The sequence below is a fragment of the Crinia signifera genome, chromosome 5 (assembly GCF_055691185.1).
Source record: "Crinia signifera chromosome 5, ASM5569118v1, whole genome shotgun sequence".
NCBI classification, from domain to species: Eukaryota; Metazoa; Chordata; class Amphibia; order Anura; family Myobatrachidae; genus Crinia; species Crinia signifera.
Window position 1 is genome coordinate 236,515,999 of NC_139221.1, and position 15,398 is coordinate 236,531,396.

The following is a 15,398-nucleotide window of genomic DNA, read 5'->3' on the forward strand; positions in this document are numbered from 1 at the left end:
TACTTTTTATTTTTTTAAGCGATCTGACTAGATTGCGCCGTGTGTATGCCCCGAATGTTGGCGAAGCACAGTCCTGTATGTCGGACAGTGCATGCCGTCAAAATCTAGTGAAATTGCTAGACTGCATATCGCTCTGTGTTTATAAAATGAGCGATCTACATAATCCTCAACCACTACCCGGCTTTTTTGTTTTTTTTTGAGTAAAATTGCTTAGCACACATCACTGCAATTGTATGGGGTCTTTATGGGCGATCTAGACACTGGGAAGTCGCCTACCCTAAATAGCTTAGCAAAAAGGCTTAGCACACATCTCAACATGTGTATGCCCCTTTACTCGATGCCCACTTGGATCCAAAGTAAGAACAAGTCCATTTTTTTTTTTTTAAAGAAAAGAAGAAATTGTGAAACTCATGTTGACCTTTTTCCTGTGTCAGTCAGATCCCCATTGAATCTCCACCCCAGTATGCTGTATGTTTTTTTTTTTTTTTTATACTTTTGTTGTTTTCTTAATGTACTCTTTGTGAATAGCCCATTGTAGCCTTCACACTAAACCATATCTCATAGTGCAGTGCATGCTTTCTGCAAGTGTTGTGGCATTAATTTTCTGTATGAAATTATTTAAATAAGATGAGGCCGGAGAAGGTACTGTTATGAAGGAGGTATAGTATTCTGGTACTAGCACATTATTTTCTCCCAACTAAAGGATTCATACCTCCTTTCAGACCTACGACCCGCCATTTAGCGTGCAGTCCGGGTCATTTTGTTGGGAGCAACCTGACCCCTTTTCACACTGAACAGCAAATTACCGGGTTAAAAATGTCAACTTGGTAATTTGCTGAACAACATGGGTCCTTTTTCTGTGTGACCGGGTCCTTGACCCTGGTAAATTCCAGGGTCAGAGACCCTGGATTTACAACCTGGGGTGACCCTCTCACACAGAAAAAGACCCATGTTATTCAGCAAGTTACCGGGTAGAACTGCTTCGCCCGGTAATTTTGGTTTTGTGTGACAAGCGTATAATAGGAGAATTCGATTAGCCAGGGGCTGACTAAAGCAGCGTGACTGTGTTAACTCATAGCTGCAAGAACTTATCTTGGTTAATATCCATTAACACACTATCAGGCATTTATACAACCTTATACTACTAATGTTGTGGACAGGTGTGTTTCCAGGTATTCTCTACTATATCTGGTCTCTGCCCAATGGAGGGACAAATAGAATTTTGGAGGTCCCGTCATTCCTTATTATGTTAATGCATTTTGAAAACTTAATTACTTTTTGTAATGGTGGAAGTTCTGTACTGCAAATAACATGCTCCATTTGTCTCTGTGTTCTAGATCATGCTGGCTTTACAACTGGCTCCCTGCCTGGTGTCCCACATCTGAAGCTCATCTCAAGGAGGCTGAAGAGAAAATGCTGAAATGTAAGTTAAGAGGAGTCTCTCTCTCTCTCTCTCTCTCTCTCTCTCTCTCTCTCTCTCTCTCTCTCTCTCTCTCTCTCTCTCTCTCTCTCTCTCTCTCTCTCTCTCTCTCTCTCTCTCTCTCTCTCTCTCGATAAACAGCATTTTGTTTCTGATTTTATTATTATTTATGACTCTACAAAGTCTCAAGGTTTTCCCTTACCTCTAATTCTAGGTACATACACCACCGTTCTCTTTGCAAATGAGAGAAATGCTCCAATCCTTGGAGAGATTATACGATCAGCGTGCTCCCCGTACTCACTGAGCTATTTTTTTAATGGATCGGGCAGCTGCTCATAAGATGAGGCCTCCATTTTGGAGGAGCATTTTAAGATGCCTATGAGCTAATTTTCCTGCATACGCACCTATGTACACCTAACAGACCAATTAGCAGATATCAGGCAATGTGGACATGCTGTCCGTCATCTGTCTCATACAGTTCCTTGTAACTTATTTGTCACGCCAGATAAACCCTTCAGAAGGCTGCAATCAGCGTCACAGTTTATTCAAAGTTAACACTGAATAAATATTAATGGGAAGTATATTTTTCCCTCCCTCTTGAGGAATGTTTTGGCCCAAATGCAGACTTTCATCAAGTCTCTTCCTCTTGCTAAACTTTCCAGCATGAATAAAGCCTCTACTTTATTTTATTTGTCAGATAATTAATTTTTTCATGTGGTTTTTGTTTTTATCGGAGCAGCCGGAAAGAAGAACAGCAAATAACCAAAAGATTGCATTTAAGACAAAAATAAGCTGCTAAGATGACCTCTTTAATACCAAAATCCCTGGAGTTTCCAGGGTCGATCCCAGCTTCATACCCCATTTACACAGCACTTCAACCTGGGTCTGCACCATTTACACTGAACCTGGGTCAGCCCTGCTTTTTTTTGTGGATGTCATTTAAAAATGGCTAGTAACACAGACACCAATGCAGGGAGGCAGGGACCCATGCATGCAATAACTCCTCATCCTCATGTAGAATGTATGACAATATATATTATCCTTAACCTATTGGAACGGAACAGAAACCTCTTCGCACATGTCAAAGTGGATATTCTGTGCAGTCAGCTGTATCGATCATGGGATAGTTGCAGGCAGATAGACCACCAGCTTACATTTAGGAGTCTAGGGTACCTCTGTCAACCTTAAGCTAGCAGTCATTTTCCTATAATAGGCAAGGTAAGGTGGAAACTGGTTAATAAAACATACTTTACAGCGATGTTACAGCTACTGGTTGCATCTGGTCATAGGTCCCAAACTAGGACACCACATCCGTGCTTTCAAGCCAATTAAACTAGAATGAGTTGTATAAGTGGATGTACCGTGTATGCTGCTGCAGTGCATTTTAAAGGATTAATTGACAAGCGCCACATATAACTGCACCCTGCTCTGTGCATTAGGTTTTTTTTTTTCATTGCGGCGCCACACAGCACTGATTAGACAGGAAGAGCAGAGGATCTGCCAGGCAGCCAGCAGTGGGTTGAGGCAGCGCCACAGCTGGGTCCGTGCGGCGGTGTCCCTGCGGCGGATAGGCAGTCAGTAGTAGGGTCCCTGCAGCAGATAAGCGCTACTAGTTCTCATATACTGCAGGGACCCCGCCGCTGACTGCCCATCTGCCGCAGGGACCCCGCTGCCTCCGCAGCGATGTATGGACCCCGCTGCGGCACTGCCTTAACCTGTGCTGGCACAATTTACATCGGCCTCTACCCATGTCCTAGCCGTGTCAGGACCTGTGTAGAAGTCCCGTGTAAATGGACATGGGTTGACCGATTTACATTGCCTCTGCCCCGGGTTTTTGCGGCAGTGTAAAAGGAGTATAAAGGTGCACACACACACACACTAAAACGATTTTTTGTCCGATTTCCAATAAATCGCCCAATATATCATCCGAGGTTTACCGAGAATCGTCCGATATCGGTCCGATGCGCGCTCCCGTGGATCTTTTCCTAATCTTCTGATCTTACATGCTGCACGAAAGATCAGAGTTAACAAAAGATCCATAGGAACGCACATGGGATGTTAAGAAAAATCTTTAAAAATGACACAAAAAACTTGTCAATCCTTTGACCTTGTCAACATATTATATGGAGGCAGTGGAGATCTTTCATCCCACAACTCTCAAAAAGAATAGCTTAACCCTTTTCAGGCCAAATTTTTGTTTTTTATAATTCAAACATTCTGGTTTACGTTAATTGTCTTTTTTTTTTTTTTGAACATTGTTAATGTTTTTTTTTTCAAAGTGGCTCACCATCTACTAGCGCTAGGGCTCTTGAGCCTGACTAGACGTTGAACCTGAAAGGGTGAAACAGTCAGCCATCAAGCTGTACCTTTTTTAAAGTGACCTCTGCTTCATGCACTTGTGAATAATTGCTTTCATATTTAGTGATGCATGCTACATTAAAACTGATGTAACTGAGAGATATGTAATCACAGTAACCGTGACTCTGCTCCACATCTTCACTGGTTGCTTGGGACGATCATAGACTGCAGAGTGCAATCTGATTTACAAACTGCTCCCTCTCCCAGTATTTGCAGTGCTGGGATTTTCAACAAGTTTGTTCCACAGTCGTACATTCAGCTGTACATTATTTGATTTGACCAGATTGGAGTATACTGTTGCCTCAAGAAAATAAGAGTAAGCTATTTGGAAACTGCTAATAACCGTAACTGGTATAACTAATCTAATGTACAGTAACCTCTGTAGTGTATGATTCACATCTGTTGTTGTTTCTTTTCATTAAATATTCATTAAATATTGAGAGGTATTTATTAAGCTTGCAGAGATAAATTGGCAGCCAATAAGCTTCTTCCTTACATTTTACTGGAACTGTTTAAAAATTACAGGATTTGATTGGCTGTTACTTTCTCTCTTATAATTTCTGTAAGCTTTGATTAATACCCCCTTACTTTTGTAAGCAGCAGACCTGCTTTATAACCGTTACACTGGAAATCCAGGCTGAAGCTATTGCAGTTAAGTTTGTTATCCTTTTAAATTAGCTTATTATATGGTTTCCCTAAACCAGCAGCTCTCAAACTGTGGGTCCAGATCTTCTCAGCATGGGGTCGCTACTTCATTTTTCTGACCATCAGGCTGATGACTTTTCTAATCTGTCAGTGATTCGGAGTCTAAAAAATTTGTTGAATTGTCTGTTATTTTAGACTCCTCCCATCACTTTGTGCCTCCACAAGGCTGCCATGTATGTTCTGTCTGGTGACTACACATGTGATGTGATGACCTTCTGCAGTAACTTGCTGGAGTCCTTTCATTATTTTTATTGTCTGATGGGGTCACAGAGCTAAATAGTTTTAAGACCCCTGGTCTAAACCTTTTGCTCTTCACTAAGAGATCATATTTGAATGTATTGGTCTAATGATGTAAGCTGCTAATAAGTAATTTACTAGACTGACGTCTGTATTCATTGTTTCCTCCATATGCAGGCATTACTAGCACATACAGCAAAGAACACATAATAATAGGTGGTGGAAACAAAATCTGGACCCTGTCATTCGTGCAGCCACTCTTGCACAAAACTCCACTGGTGTTGCTGCATGGTTTTGGAGGAGGCGTTGCATTGTGGGCTCTCAACTTTGAAAATCTTTGTCAAAATAGAACGGTTTATGCCTTTGACATCCTGGGATTTGGACGCAGCAGTAGGCCGCACTTTGAAGGCGATTCCGAGAAGGCAGAAATGCAGTTTGTGGACTCAATAGAAGAGTGGAGGACTTCTGTAGGCCTGGATCATATGATTTTACTAGGGCATAACCTGGGAGCATTTTTAGCTTCTGCTTACTCTTTGAAACATCCATCAAGGTAAGTGATAATAGTGTTATTTCATACTGCTTTATCTTATAATGATGCATTATATACAGAACTAGCTAAGTCTTAATACACATACTTCTATAGAACAACCACAACACAAAGTAAAGTAATTCTATATGACCGTACTAGTAATACAGAACCTGATTATATTCTCCATGTGTAGCTCTCCCAGTAGGTTACACTATAGATGATAGACATAGGCCGTATTCAATGTGGCGGGCAAGTTGGTTAAACGGCGAGGATTGCACAAGCGACGCTCACTGTTTAACCCCGACGCAGGCCGCTCACCCTATTCAACGTTCTGGGGAAATCCTTGCTGTCAGAGGACGGCGGAGGATTGCCACAAATGGGGAGGTTCGCAGCTAATGCAGGGAGCCTGTTGCATTTAGCCATGAGCCTCGCTATTTTGGCGGCCGCTGTAAAAACTTAGCGAGGTGGAAATGGCGTGTGCAGGGGGTCAGTTGAATACTGACCTGCGAGCTGTGACAGTGAGTAGTCAGCACTGCTCAGTCATAGCTCGCAAAAAGACATTAAATATACCCCAATGTCTAGGTCGACAGTCACTAGATCGACCACTAAGGGTTGACAGTGACTAGGTCGGCACTGAATAAAGGGTAGACATTCCTACCTACCCAAGTTTATGGTGGACATGCAGTGTCTTTTTACATATTTTGTTACATTACAACCTGTGATTTCATTTTGTTTTTTAATCTGAATTTTACGTTATGGATCTGTCTAAGATGGATTAGTCTAACTTGGTGAATTGAAATGAGAAAAATATATATGAAAATTGGCATGTGCATATGTATTCACCCCCTTTGCTATGAAGCTCTTGTTCTGGTGCAACCAATTAACTTCAGAAGTCACATAATTAGTGAAATAAAGTCCACTTAGGTGCAATCTAAGGGGGTATTCAATCCCGGGACGTCCCGTCAGTTGTGACCCTGGCTCGTTCTTGGCCTGCTCTGCTCAAATAAAATTTAGACGGGATCTGGCAGACAAAGTGCCATCTGCCAAGCGCCGAAAAGAGGGCATGTCCAAGAGAAGAGGCCATGGATTGTCGAGATATATGCATGAAGACCAAGGAGCTTTCCAAACAAGTCAGGGACAAAGTTGTTGAGAAGTACGAGTCAGGGTTTGGTTATTTAAAAAAAAAAAAAAAATCTTGGATGATCCCTGGAGCATCATCAACTCCATCATCTTCAAATGCGAAGAACATAATACCACAAACAAACACATCAAGAAAGGGCCACCCACCAAAAGTCACAGACCGGACAAGGAGGGCATTAATCAGAGTCGGCACAGACACCAAAGGTAACCCTGAAGGAGCTGCAGCAGAGACTGCACATGGGAAGAGTGACCAGAAAAAAAAACATTACTTAGGGGTTTATTCTAGTTCATTCTTCCTGACAAAATCCTTCTTAGATGGACAAAACCATGTGCACTGCAGGGGGGCAGATGTAACATGTGCAGAGAGAATTAGATTTGGGTGAGTTATTTTGTTTCTGTGCAGGGAAAATACTGACTGCATGATTTTACACTTCAATATAGATCTCACTTTGAAGAAAAACCCCACCCAAATCTAATTCTCTCTGCACAAGTTACATCTGCCCCACCCGCAGTGCACATGGTTTTGTCCATCTAAGAAGGATTTTGTCAGAAAGAATGGACTAGAATAACCCCCTTAGTGTTAAAAAATAAGAAGGCACATTTTGAGTTTGCCAAAAGGCATGTGGGCGACTCCCCAATTGTATGGAGGAAGGTGGTCTGGTCAGATGAGACTAAAATGTAACTTTTCTCTTTCAATGGTCCTGGTGACACAGCTCAACACTGGGATGTAGGAGGGTCCGAAGGAGCCAGGCACCTATCCTAAAGCTTTTAGAGGGTAGGCTCCTCCCCTACTGCATCCCGGACTCTCCAGTTCGTGTTAGGTGCCCACTGGAGTGGGTGCTATTCTAAAGGGCTGCAGGAGCAGCTGAAGAAATAGAGTAGTTAGGGGAATTTTATTATTTTATTAATTTTACTCTAGCTAGGTAGGCACAGTGTGAGGATTCTCATAGTGAATCCTCACACTGCTAGCGCAGCAGGAGCTGACAGAAGCGCGTCCTGTCTGCTCACTGTGCACAAGGGAGACGCTGTCTGGCCTCCCTGTGCAGCGCTTACAGCTTTTGTTAAGAAGCTGCCTGGGCTCCGGGGCGTCCTGAAACCGGCTTCACGCTTAGGTGGGGATCATGGGGGACAGGCGCTCCGTGATGGCGGCGGCCATTTTCTGCGGAGCTTACACACTGAGCTCCTGTATGAGAGGACAGCAGTGTTGTTACAGGCATGTTCCAAGTGGTCCCCAGTCGAGGGGGAGATACTGGAACTAGGAAATCCTACCAAGGGAGCTGCTGACTGGGGGTGGTTGGCGCCAAAAGTCACGGACCCCGCAGCAGCAGGGACTTTGGTCTCTTCCCTCACTCTGCTTTTGGCGCCTTGCAGTACGCTTGCAGCGGAGCTGAGCTGGCTTACAGATCCTGGCAGAGTGTTTGGATTTCCTGGGCATCGTTTCCCCGCATCTGAAACCGACAGACAGCTAAGTGACTGAGTGCATTAAACCTGTATAATCGCTTTTGTACATTGTATGCACTGTGTAGTTCACTTTTCATCATGTCTGAGCAACATGCTGTGGTTTTGGGGGAGGGAGCCCTTATTGCACTGAGCGCTTGTAATGTGTGTACACAAAAATGTGTTCCTGAGCAGATGGCCAAGGGGGGCTTATGTAATACTTGCGCTGCTGTGAGACCCATGGGGAGTGAACCTCAGAGGGCAGAGCAGATTGAACCCGCGTGGGCTAGTGCCCTGGGCAGGTCAGTGAACGCTTTGGTGCAGTTACTGGACAGACAGTGATGTCTTGGTAGAATCCCAGAGACCTATGCCATCATCTCAGCAGTTCTCTGGCTCCTTGCCTCTTACCCAGGCAGATCCTGCCTTTATTCAGGTGATGCAGGATACTGCAAGGGGGATCAACAGGTTTAGTGAAATACTAGACAAGATTGATGTTGATGTTGCAGGGACCACTAAAAGGTCTTATGCTATGCCTGTAATGGTAGATGAAGAGGAGGGAGCGTATACTGACGTCCCCTGGGATCAGGGTGTTGATTTGGAAGATGCCTCTTCTGCAGGGGTAGAGGATCTTATTATAGCTGTGAAACAGGCTTTAAAACTTTCAGTGGAGGATAAGACTCCTGCTAAAGGTGTGTTTAAGCGACAGCGTAAGGAGGCTGTTACTTTTCCTTCAGATGAAGGTTTACAGGAATTGTTGGAAGGGGCTTGGAAAACCCCTGATAAGAGGCTGCAGATGCCTAAGAGATTCCTTAGTCTGTACCCCATGCCAGAGTCTCATGCGGAGCTCTGGGAGAAAGTGCCAGTTGTGGATGCCTCAGTGGCACGTTTGTCTAAGGCTACTGTATTACCAGTACAAGGCGGTGCAGCTTTCAAAGATCCGGTGGACAAAAAGCTGGAGGGAAACCTCAAGGCTATATTTGAAGGGGTGGGATTCACCCTACGTCCTCTTATTGCTTCAGCCTGGGTCTCTAAGGCCATGATTGAGTGGGCTAATGATTTATGCACCATGCTACAGGCTGACCCTGGTGTATTGCTGCTGGCGGAGAAGCTTAAGGCTGCTGCAGAATATGTATTGGAAGCAGAGGAGGAGGCACTCAGAATGGCGACTAGAGTGTCCACAGTTTCTATTAATGCCAGGAGAGTGCTCTGGCTTAAGGCCTGGGAAGCAGACAATGAGTCTAAGAAGGCCTTAGAAACTTTAGCTTTCAAAGGAAAGTTATTATTTGGATCTGAATTAGAGGAGATCATTAAACAGGCCACGGGCGGCAAAAGTACATTTCTGCCGGCTCCCACGGCTAAGCAGACATCCAGATTTTCTGCCTTTAGGCCGTCCTTTCGGCCCTCCCCTAGAGGTGGTGCGTCCTTTCGAGGACAGTCTTTCAGGGGAAAGTTTCAGTCTTCCAGGGGCAAGGCCCCGAAGTCTAAGTTTGGCTCCTTTCACAAGAAGCCTGCCCCCAAAGGAGAGGACAAACCCTCCGCATGACTGTCAGGGGATTTGCCTGGCAGTGATAAAGGTGGGGGGGCGTCTATCACAGTTCAGGGACGCATGGGCTTCTCTAGACCAGGATGCCTGGGTGTTAGATATTATAGGCCAGGGCTACAAAATCCCTTTCAGAGGTCTTCCGCCGAGAAGATTTATCCCCACGTCTTTGCCAAAGGAAGCTCGGCTCCGTACGGCTCTTGTGAGTGCAGCTCACTCTCTATTAGAGAAGGGGGTGGTAACTCCGGTTCCCAGGGCAGAGTGGAAGAAAGGCTTTTATTCCACTCTGTTTCTAGTGCACAAACCAGATGGGTCTTTCAGACCAATACTAAATTTGAAGTCGCTAAATGTCCATTTATGGGTAGACCATTTCAAAATGGAGTCTCTACGGTCAGTGCTCCTAAGCCTGGACCAGGGAGAATTTTTGGCGTCCATGGATGTCCAGGACGCAAATCTTCATGTTCCTATACACCCAGAACATCCGGCTCTGTTGAGATTTGCAATAGGAGAACTGCAATTACAGTTCCAAGCGTTGCCCTTTGGTCTGGCCACTGCGCCAAGGGTATTCACAAAAATAATGTCGGTGATGGCGGCTGTGCTGCGGCTCAGGGGAATCACAGTGATACCTTATTTGGACGACCTGCTGTTCAAAGCAGAGTCAGCAGCCATGTTACAAAGTCATTTGGCAGAAGCCATCAGTTTTTTGCAGGCTTACGGCTGGATTTTAAATTTACAAAAATCTCAGTTGATACCGTCACAGAGGCTCCAATTCTTGGGAGTCATTCTGGATACCCATCTCCATCGGGTATTTCTCCCGGAGGCAAAGGCCAGGGATCTGGTCGCCTTAGTCCAGGAGATTCTCAGCGCTCAGAGCATTTCAGTATGGAGGTGCCTCAAGCTGCTGGGGAAAATGGTGGCGTTGTTCGAGACGCTGCAGTTTGCCAGGTTCCACTCTCGGGTGTTCCAATGGAACATCTTGATGGCTTGGTCAGAAAACACACAGACCATGAAGTCGGAGCTGATAGTGCTGTCTTCGGACACTCGAGACTCTTTGAAATGGTGGACAGAAGTGGATTCCCTTCAGTGGGGTCGGTCATTGCAGACCTGGAACTGGCTGGTGGTGACTACCGACGCCAGCCTCAGGGGCTGGGGGGCAGTAGTCTTAGACCTCAGGCTGCAGGGCTTGTGGACTGCAGAGGAGTCGGCTCTACCGATCAACATCTTGGAGCTGAGGGCTGTCTGGAAAGTGATTTCCTTGGCTGGAGACAGGTTACAGAACCTCCCTTTAAGGATTCAGACTGACAATGCCACAGCTGTGGCGTATCTGAATCACCAGGGAGGTACACGCAGCAAATTGGCCATGTGGGAGGTGTCCAGAATCTTCCTGTGGGCGGAACAGAATGTTCCAGCTGTATCAGCTATATTCATACCAGGAGTGGAGAATATAGAGGCCGACTTCCTGAGCAGGGAGGAGCTCAAGGAAGGGGAATGGAGCTTAAACCCTCAAGTGTTTCAGCAGATCACCTTGAAGTGGGGAACTCCGGATGTGGACCTGATGGCATCCAGGTTCAACCATCAGGTGCCCAGGTTCTATGCCAGAACGAGGGATCCACTAGCGGAGGCGGTGGATGCCATGACTATCCCCTGGGAGGGGAATCTCCTTTATGCCTTTCCACCAGTACCAATGCTGGCGAGACTTTTAAAGAAAATACAGGCTCAGGCGGTTCCGGTGATCTTAGTGGCCCCAGATTGGCCAAGGAGGTCCTGGTACTCGAGGCTTCAGAAGTTGTCGGTGGACTCGTGGCGTCTACCTCTGAGGCCAGACCTTCTAAGACCAGGCCCATTCAATCACCTGGATTCAGCTCGATTAATTTTGACGGCCTGGCTATTGAGACCGCCATTTTTAGAAGTAAAGGTTTTTCTGATGCAGTGGTTCACACTATGATTAAAGCCAGGAAGTCTGTATCCTCTGCAAATGATTATAGAGTCTGGAAAACTTACATTCGATGGTGTGAGAGACGGAAGTCACACACATCTCGTTTTAAGTTATCAAAAATGATGGAATTTTTACAAGATGGTTTCTCATCGGGACTAAGCCTTCAGTCATTAAAAGTACAGATCTCGGCCTTGTCCATCTATTTCCAGAAGAGGATAGCCATTTTACCGGAAATTCAAACTTTTTACAGGGGGTTTCTAGGTTGAAACCTCCATACAAACAACCAGTAGCGCCTTGGGATTTGTCGCTGGTTTTTGGAATGCCTTCAGAAGGCACCTTTTGAACCTTTGAGGTCGGCGGACCTTACGTTTCTCACATGGAAGCTGGTGTTCTTGTTGGCAGTGGCATCAGCTAAGAGGGTGTCAGAGTTAGGAGCTTTGTCATGCAAATCTCCTTTCTTAATTTTTCATGACGATAGGGCAGTTCTTCGGACAGTGCCTCAGTTTTTGCCGAAAGTCTCTGCCTTCCATCTAAATCAGGAGATAATTCTACCTGTGTTTCAACCCCCAGAGGGTTCTAGAAAAAGGGACAAATTGAGGAATTTGGATGTTGTGCGTGCTTTACGCATTTATGCGGACAGAGTTAAGAGTGTCAGAAAGACTGACACCTTGTTGGTGTTGTATGACATACACAAAATTGGTTGGCCTGCATCTAAGCAGACTATTGCTAGGTGGTTGCGATCTGTGATAGCATTTGCGTACACCAAAGTGGGAAGGCCTGTGCCGGCCAGAATAAATGCGCATACCACCAGGTCAGTTGCCACCTCTTGGGCGGTTCGACATGGGGCAACAGCTGAGCAGGTTTGCAGGGCTGCCACTTGGTCATCTGTTCATACCTTTGCCAAATTCTATAGATTCCATGAGTTCGCGTCGGAGGACGCATCATTCGGGCGAGCAGTGCTGAGAGCTGCAGACCTGAGCGTACCCACCCAAAGGACTGGCTCTGGAACGTCCCAATGTGAAGCTGTGTCACCAGGACCATTGAAAGAGAAAAAGGGAAAAAGGGACTTACCGTTCGAATCTCTTTCTCTGATATGGTCCTGGTGACACAGCGATCCCTCCCTTACGCTCAGTAAGTATGCCAGAGTTCATGATGTTCATGTTAAAATGGTTAAAGTTAACAGTTATTGTTAAAAAATGTGCATATAATATGTGCAGGCGTTTGTACTGAGTTAATGTATTCCAGTGGCTTTGAAAGATTGAACTGAAGAGTCGGGGATGCAGTAGGGGAGGAGCCTACCCTCTAAAAGCTTTAGGATAGGTGCCTGGCTCCTTCGGACCCTCCTACATCCCAGTGTTGAGCTGTGTCTCCAGGACCATACCAGAGAAAGGGATTCGAACGGTAAGTTCTTACAAAAATCCCTTTTTCGGCCACCAAGGAAAACGGTCTGGCGCAAACTCAACACATCCCATAACCCCAAAAACACCATCCCCACAGTGGAACATGGTGGTGGCAGCTGCAGCATAATGCTGTGAGGATGTTTTTCAGCAGCTTGGACTGGGATTTGAGTCGAGGGACAGCTTGATGGTGCTAAATGCAGGGATATTCTTGAGAAAACCCTGTTTCAGTCTGCCTGTGATTTAAGACTGGGACGGAGGTTCACCTTCCCGCAGGACAATGACCCGAAGCATACTGCTAAAGCAACACTCTATACATGGGTCCTCAAACTGCGGCCCTCCAGATGTTGTGAAACTACAATTCCCAGCATGCCTTGCCACAGTTTTAACACTACCTTATAGGAAAACTGTGGCAAAGCATGCTGGAATTTGTAGTTTCACCACATCTGGAGGGCCGCAGTTTGAGGACCCATGCGAGTCTAGTAGTTTAAGGGGAAAACTTTTAAATGTGTCGGAATGGCATAGTCAAAGCCTAGATCTCAATCCAATTGATAAGACTTGAAGAAACCAGCCAACATGTAGGAGCTGGAGTAGTTTTGCCTTGAGGAATAGGCAAAAATCCCAGTGGCAAGAAATGCCAAGCTCATAGACTTATCCAAAGTGACTTGCAGCTGTAGTTGCCGCAAAAGTTGGCTCTACAAAGTACTGACTTTACAAAGTTACGTCCCACGATTTCCACCATTTCTTACAATTGTTTTTTTTTTAAAATATGCACTAATGTATAAACTGACTGCTAATGGAAGATATAGATGTATAATATTTATATAATCTTTTTCTTTTGGCAATGTTAACATAGGGTGAAAAGTCTAATTTTGGTAGAGCCATGGGGGTTTCCAGATAGACCTGACAACGCAGATGAAAGACCAATTCCAATCTGGATTAAAGCAGTTGGAGCTGTATTAAGTCCATTTAATCCTTTAGCAGGACTTCGTTTAGCAGGACCGCTGGGTGAGTAAATGAATGCTGATATTAAATAATTAGCATTGAAGTTAATTGTTTTTAACCTGTGCAATTTGTTTATTGATTCTACTTTCTTGCATGCACTATGGATCTTCGGCTCACTTTGACCTCCAGTCAATGTTAGACCTACTCCCACTGACTGATGTAGGACTAGGGGAGGGAGATCTGTTAATGTATGTTATTTCTCAGGGGCCCCTGCTCTGATATCAGTAGAGCAAAGTGGGCGGCCTCTTCTGATTATGCAACGCGGAAGCCCAGTCTTCAAGCCAAAATAAAACTGTTTTAGTGAACATAGAGGAAGCTTGGGCGGTCGGAGAAACTTTTGGCTTCTTTGTTTTGGGTCTCATGTAACTAACTGTATTACTCCTTGATAAGTTATAGTCATGTTTGCAAAATGCTTCAGAAAATGCATTCTAAGGATTATTTTTTACAGTGCTTTGTTATTTCTAAGTATGTTATAACAATTTTTAACTGTATATCATGTCACACAATGCTAGCTTAGGGGGATTTTCAATCCTCCCGCAGCCATTCCCGATGGGGGAGATGACTACGAGGCCCTTTTCAATGCTGTCTTACCTGACGGCATTGAACATGGGATCTTGGCAGAACGAGCCCAACTTCACAAGCAGTCGGGCTCGTTTTGCTGGGAATTGACGAGCTCACGACCACGCCCCTTTCTCATCCCACGGTAGGCAGGACATTGAATCCCGTCTGCAAATTCTCGGTCGAGCAGACCGAGAACAGGACAGGGTCACGGCTGTCAGGCTAACCCAACATTGAATACCCCCCTTAATGTTTCAAATCTGTATAAATTATTTGTATTGCAGTATGTATAACCTTGTCATACATATTGCACACTGTTTCAGGTTTTAATATTCCTTTTTTTTCTTCCATACAAATATATAAAAAAAAAAAATATATATATATATATATATATATATATATATATATATATATATATATATATATATATATATATATATATATATATATATATATATATATATATTCATTCATTTTGTATTTTTTTTTTTTTTTTTCACAATGCTGCAGTGTCATACTGTTTGGCAGCCACTACTATGGCTTTTTACACACTTTAATAATGTAATGACTTTCAGTTGGATGGTTAAGCAAGTTTATTATGGCTTTTACAACTTCATTATGCACCTACTGTAAATGTCCTGTTTGCATTGAATGTTACTTTAGTCTCCATCTTAACCCTTTGTGTGCCAAGTGAATTTGTCAAAATAGGTGTGAAAATTGTCACGCAAACATTTTTTTTTCATTATGATGACCTGTAATGTTTACCTTGTTTTTTATATAGGAAATATATTTTTTTTATTTTGCTTTATATAACAAATGTGAGGGACACTGGCATTTTTAGCCAATATTTTGCACATCTCACAGATGTTGGCAGTCAAAGGGTTAAGAACTTATTTCCATGTTATTTCACTTGCCAAGGAAACAATCTGCAATTTGTGGATTTAAGTTTGATAATATTACCAGGAAACCTCTGATTAAATGTAATGTGCCTTTTCATGGTAAGTCCTAAGTGTAGGTTGTTTTGCAGTTTGCGCTTCCAAGTAAATCACTACTGAGATTACAAAGTTCAGCGTTTGGGAATAACCTTATTTCTGAAAATTAGGTATTTGCCTACAAGGTGATCAGTGCTAAATTTT

The 15,398-nt window shown here is 44.2% G+C and overlaps 1 protein-coding gene across 2 annotated transcripts in view; it reads left to right on the top strand.

Annotated features, from left to right (window-relative positions):
* The window catches only part of ABHD5 (abhydrolase domain containing 5, lysophosphatidic acid acyltransferase), a 42,730-nt gene that overhangs the window by 17,043 nt on the left and 10,289 nt on the right, over nucleotides 1-15,398 (top strand). For both annotated transcript variants that reach the window (XM_083188681.1, XM_083188682.1), the window contains exons 2-4: nucleotides 1,338-1,423; nucleotides 4,898-5,270; nucleotides 13,556-13,707. In XM_083188681.1, coding sequence (XP_083044807.1) covers nucleotides 1,338-1,423; nucleotides 4,898-5,270; nucleotides 13,556-13,707 — 611 coding nt within the window. The remainder of the gene's footprint in view (nucleotides 1-1,337; nucleotides 1,424-4,897; nucleotides 5,271-13,555; nucleotides 13,708-15,398) is intronic.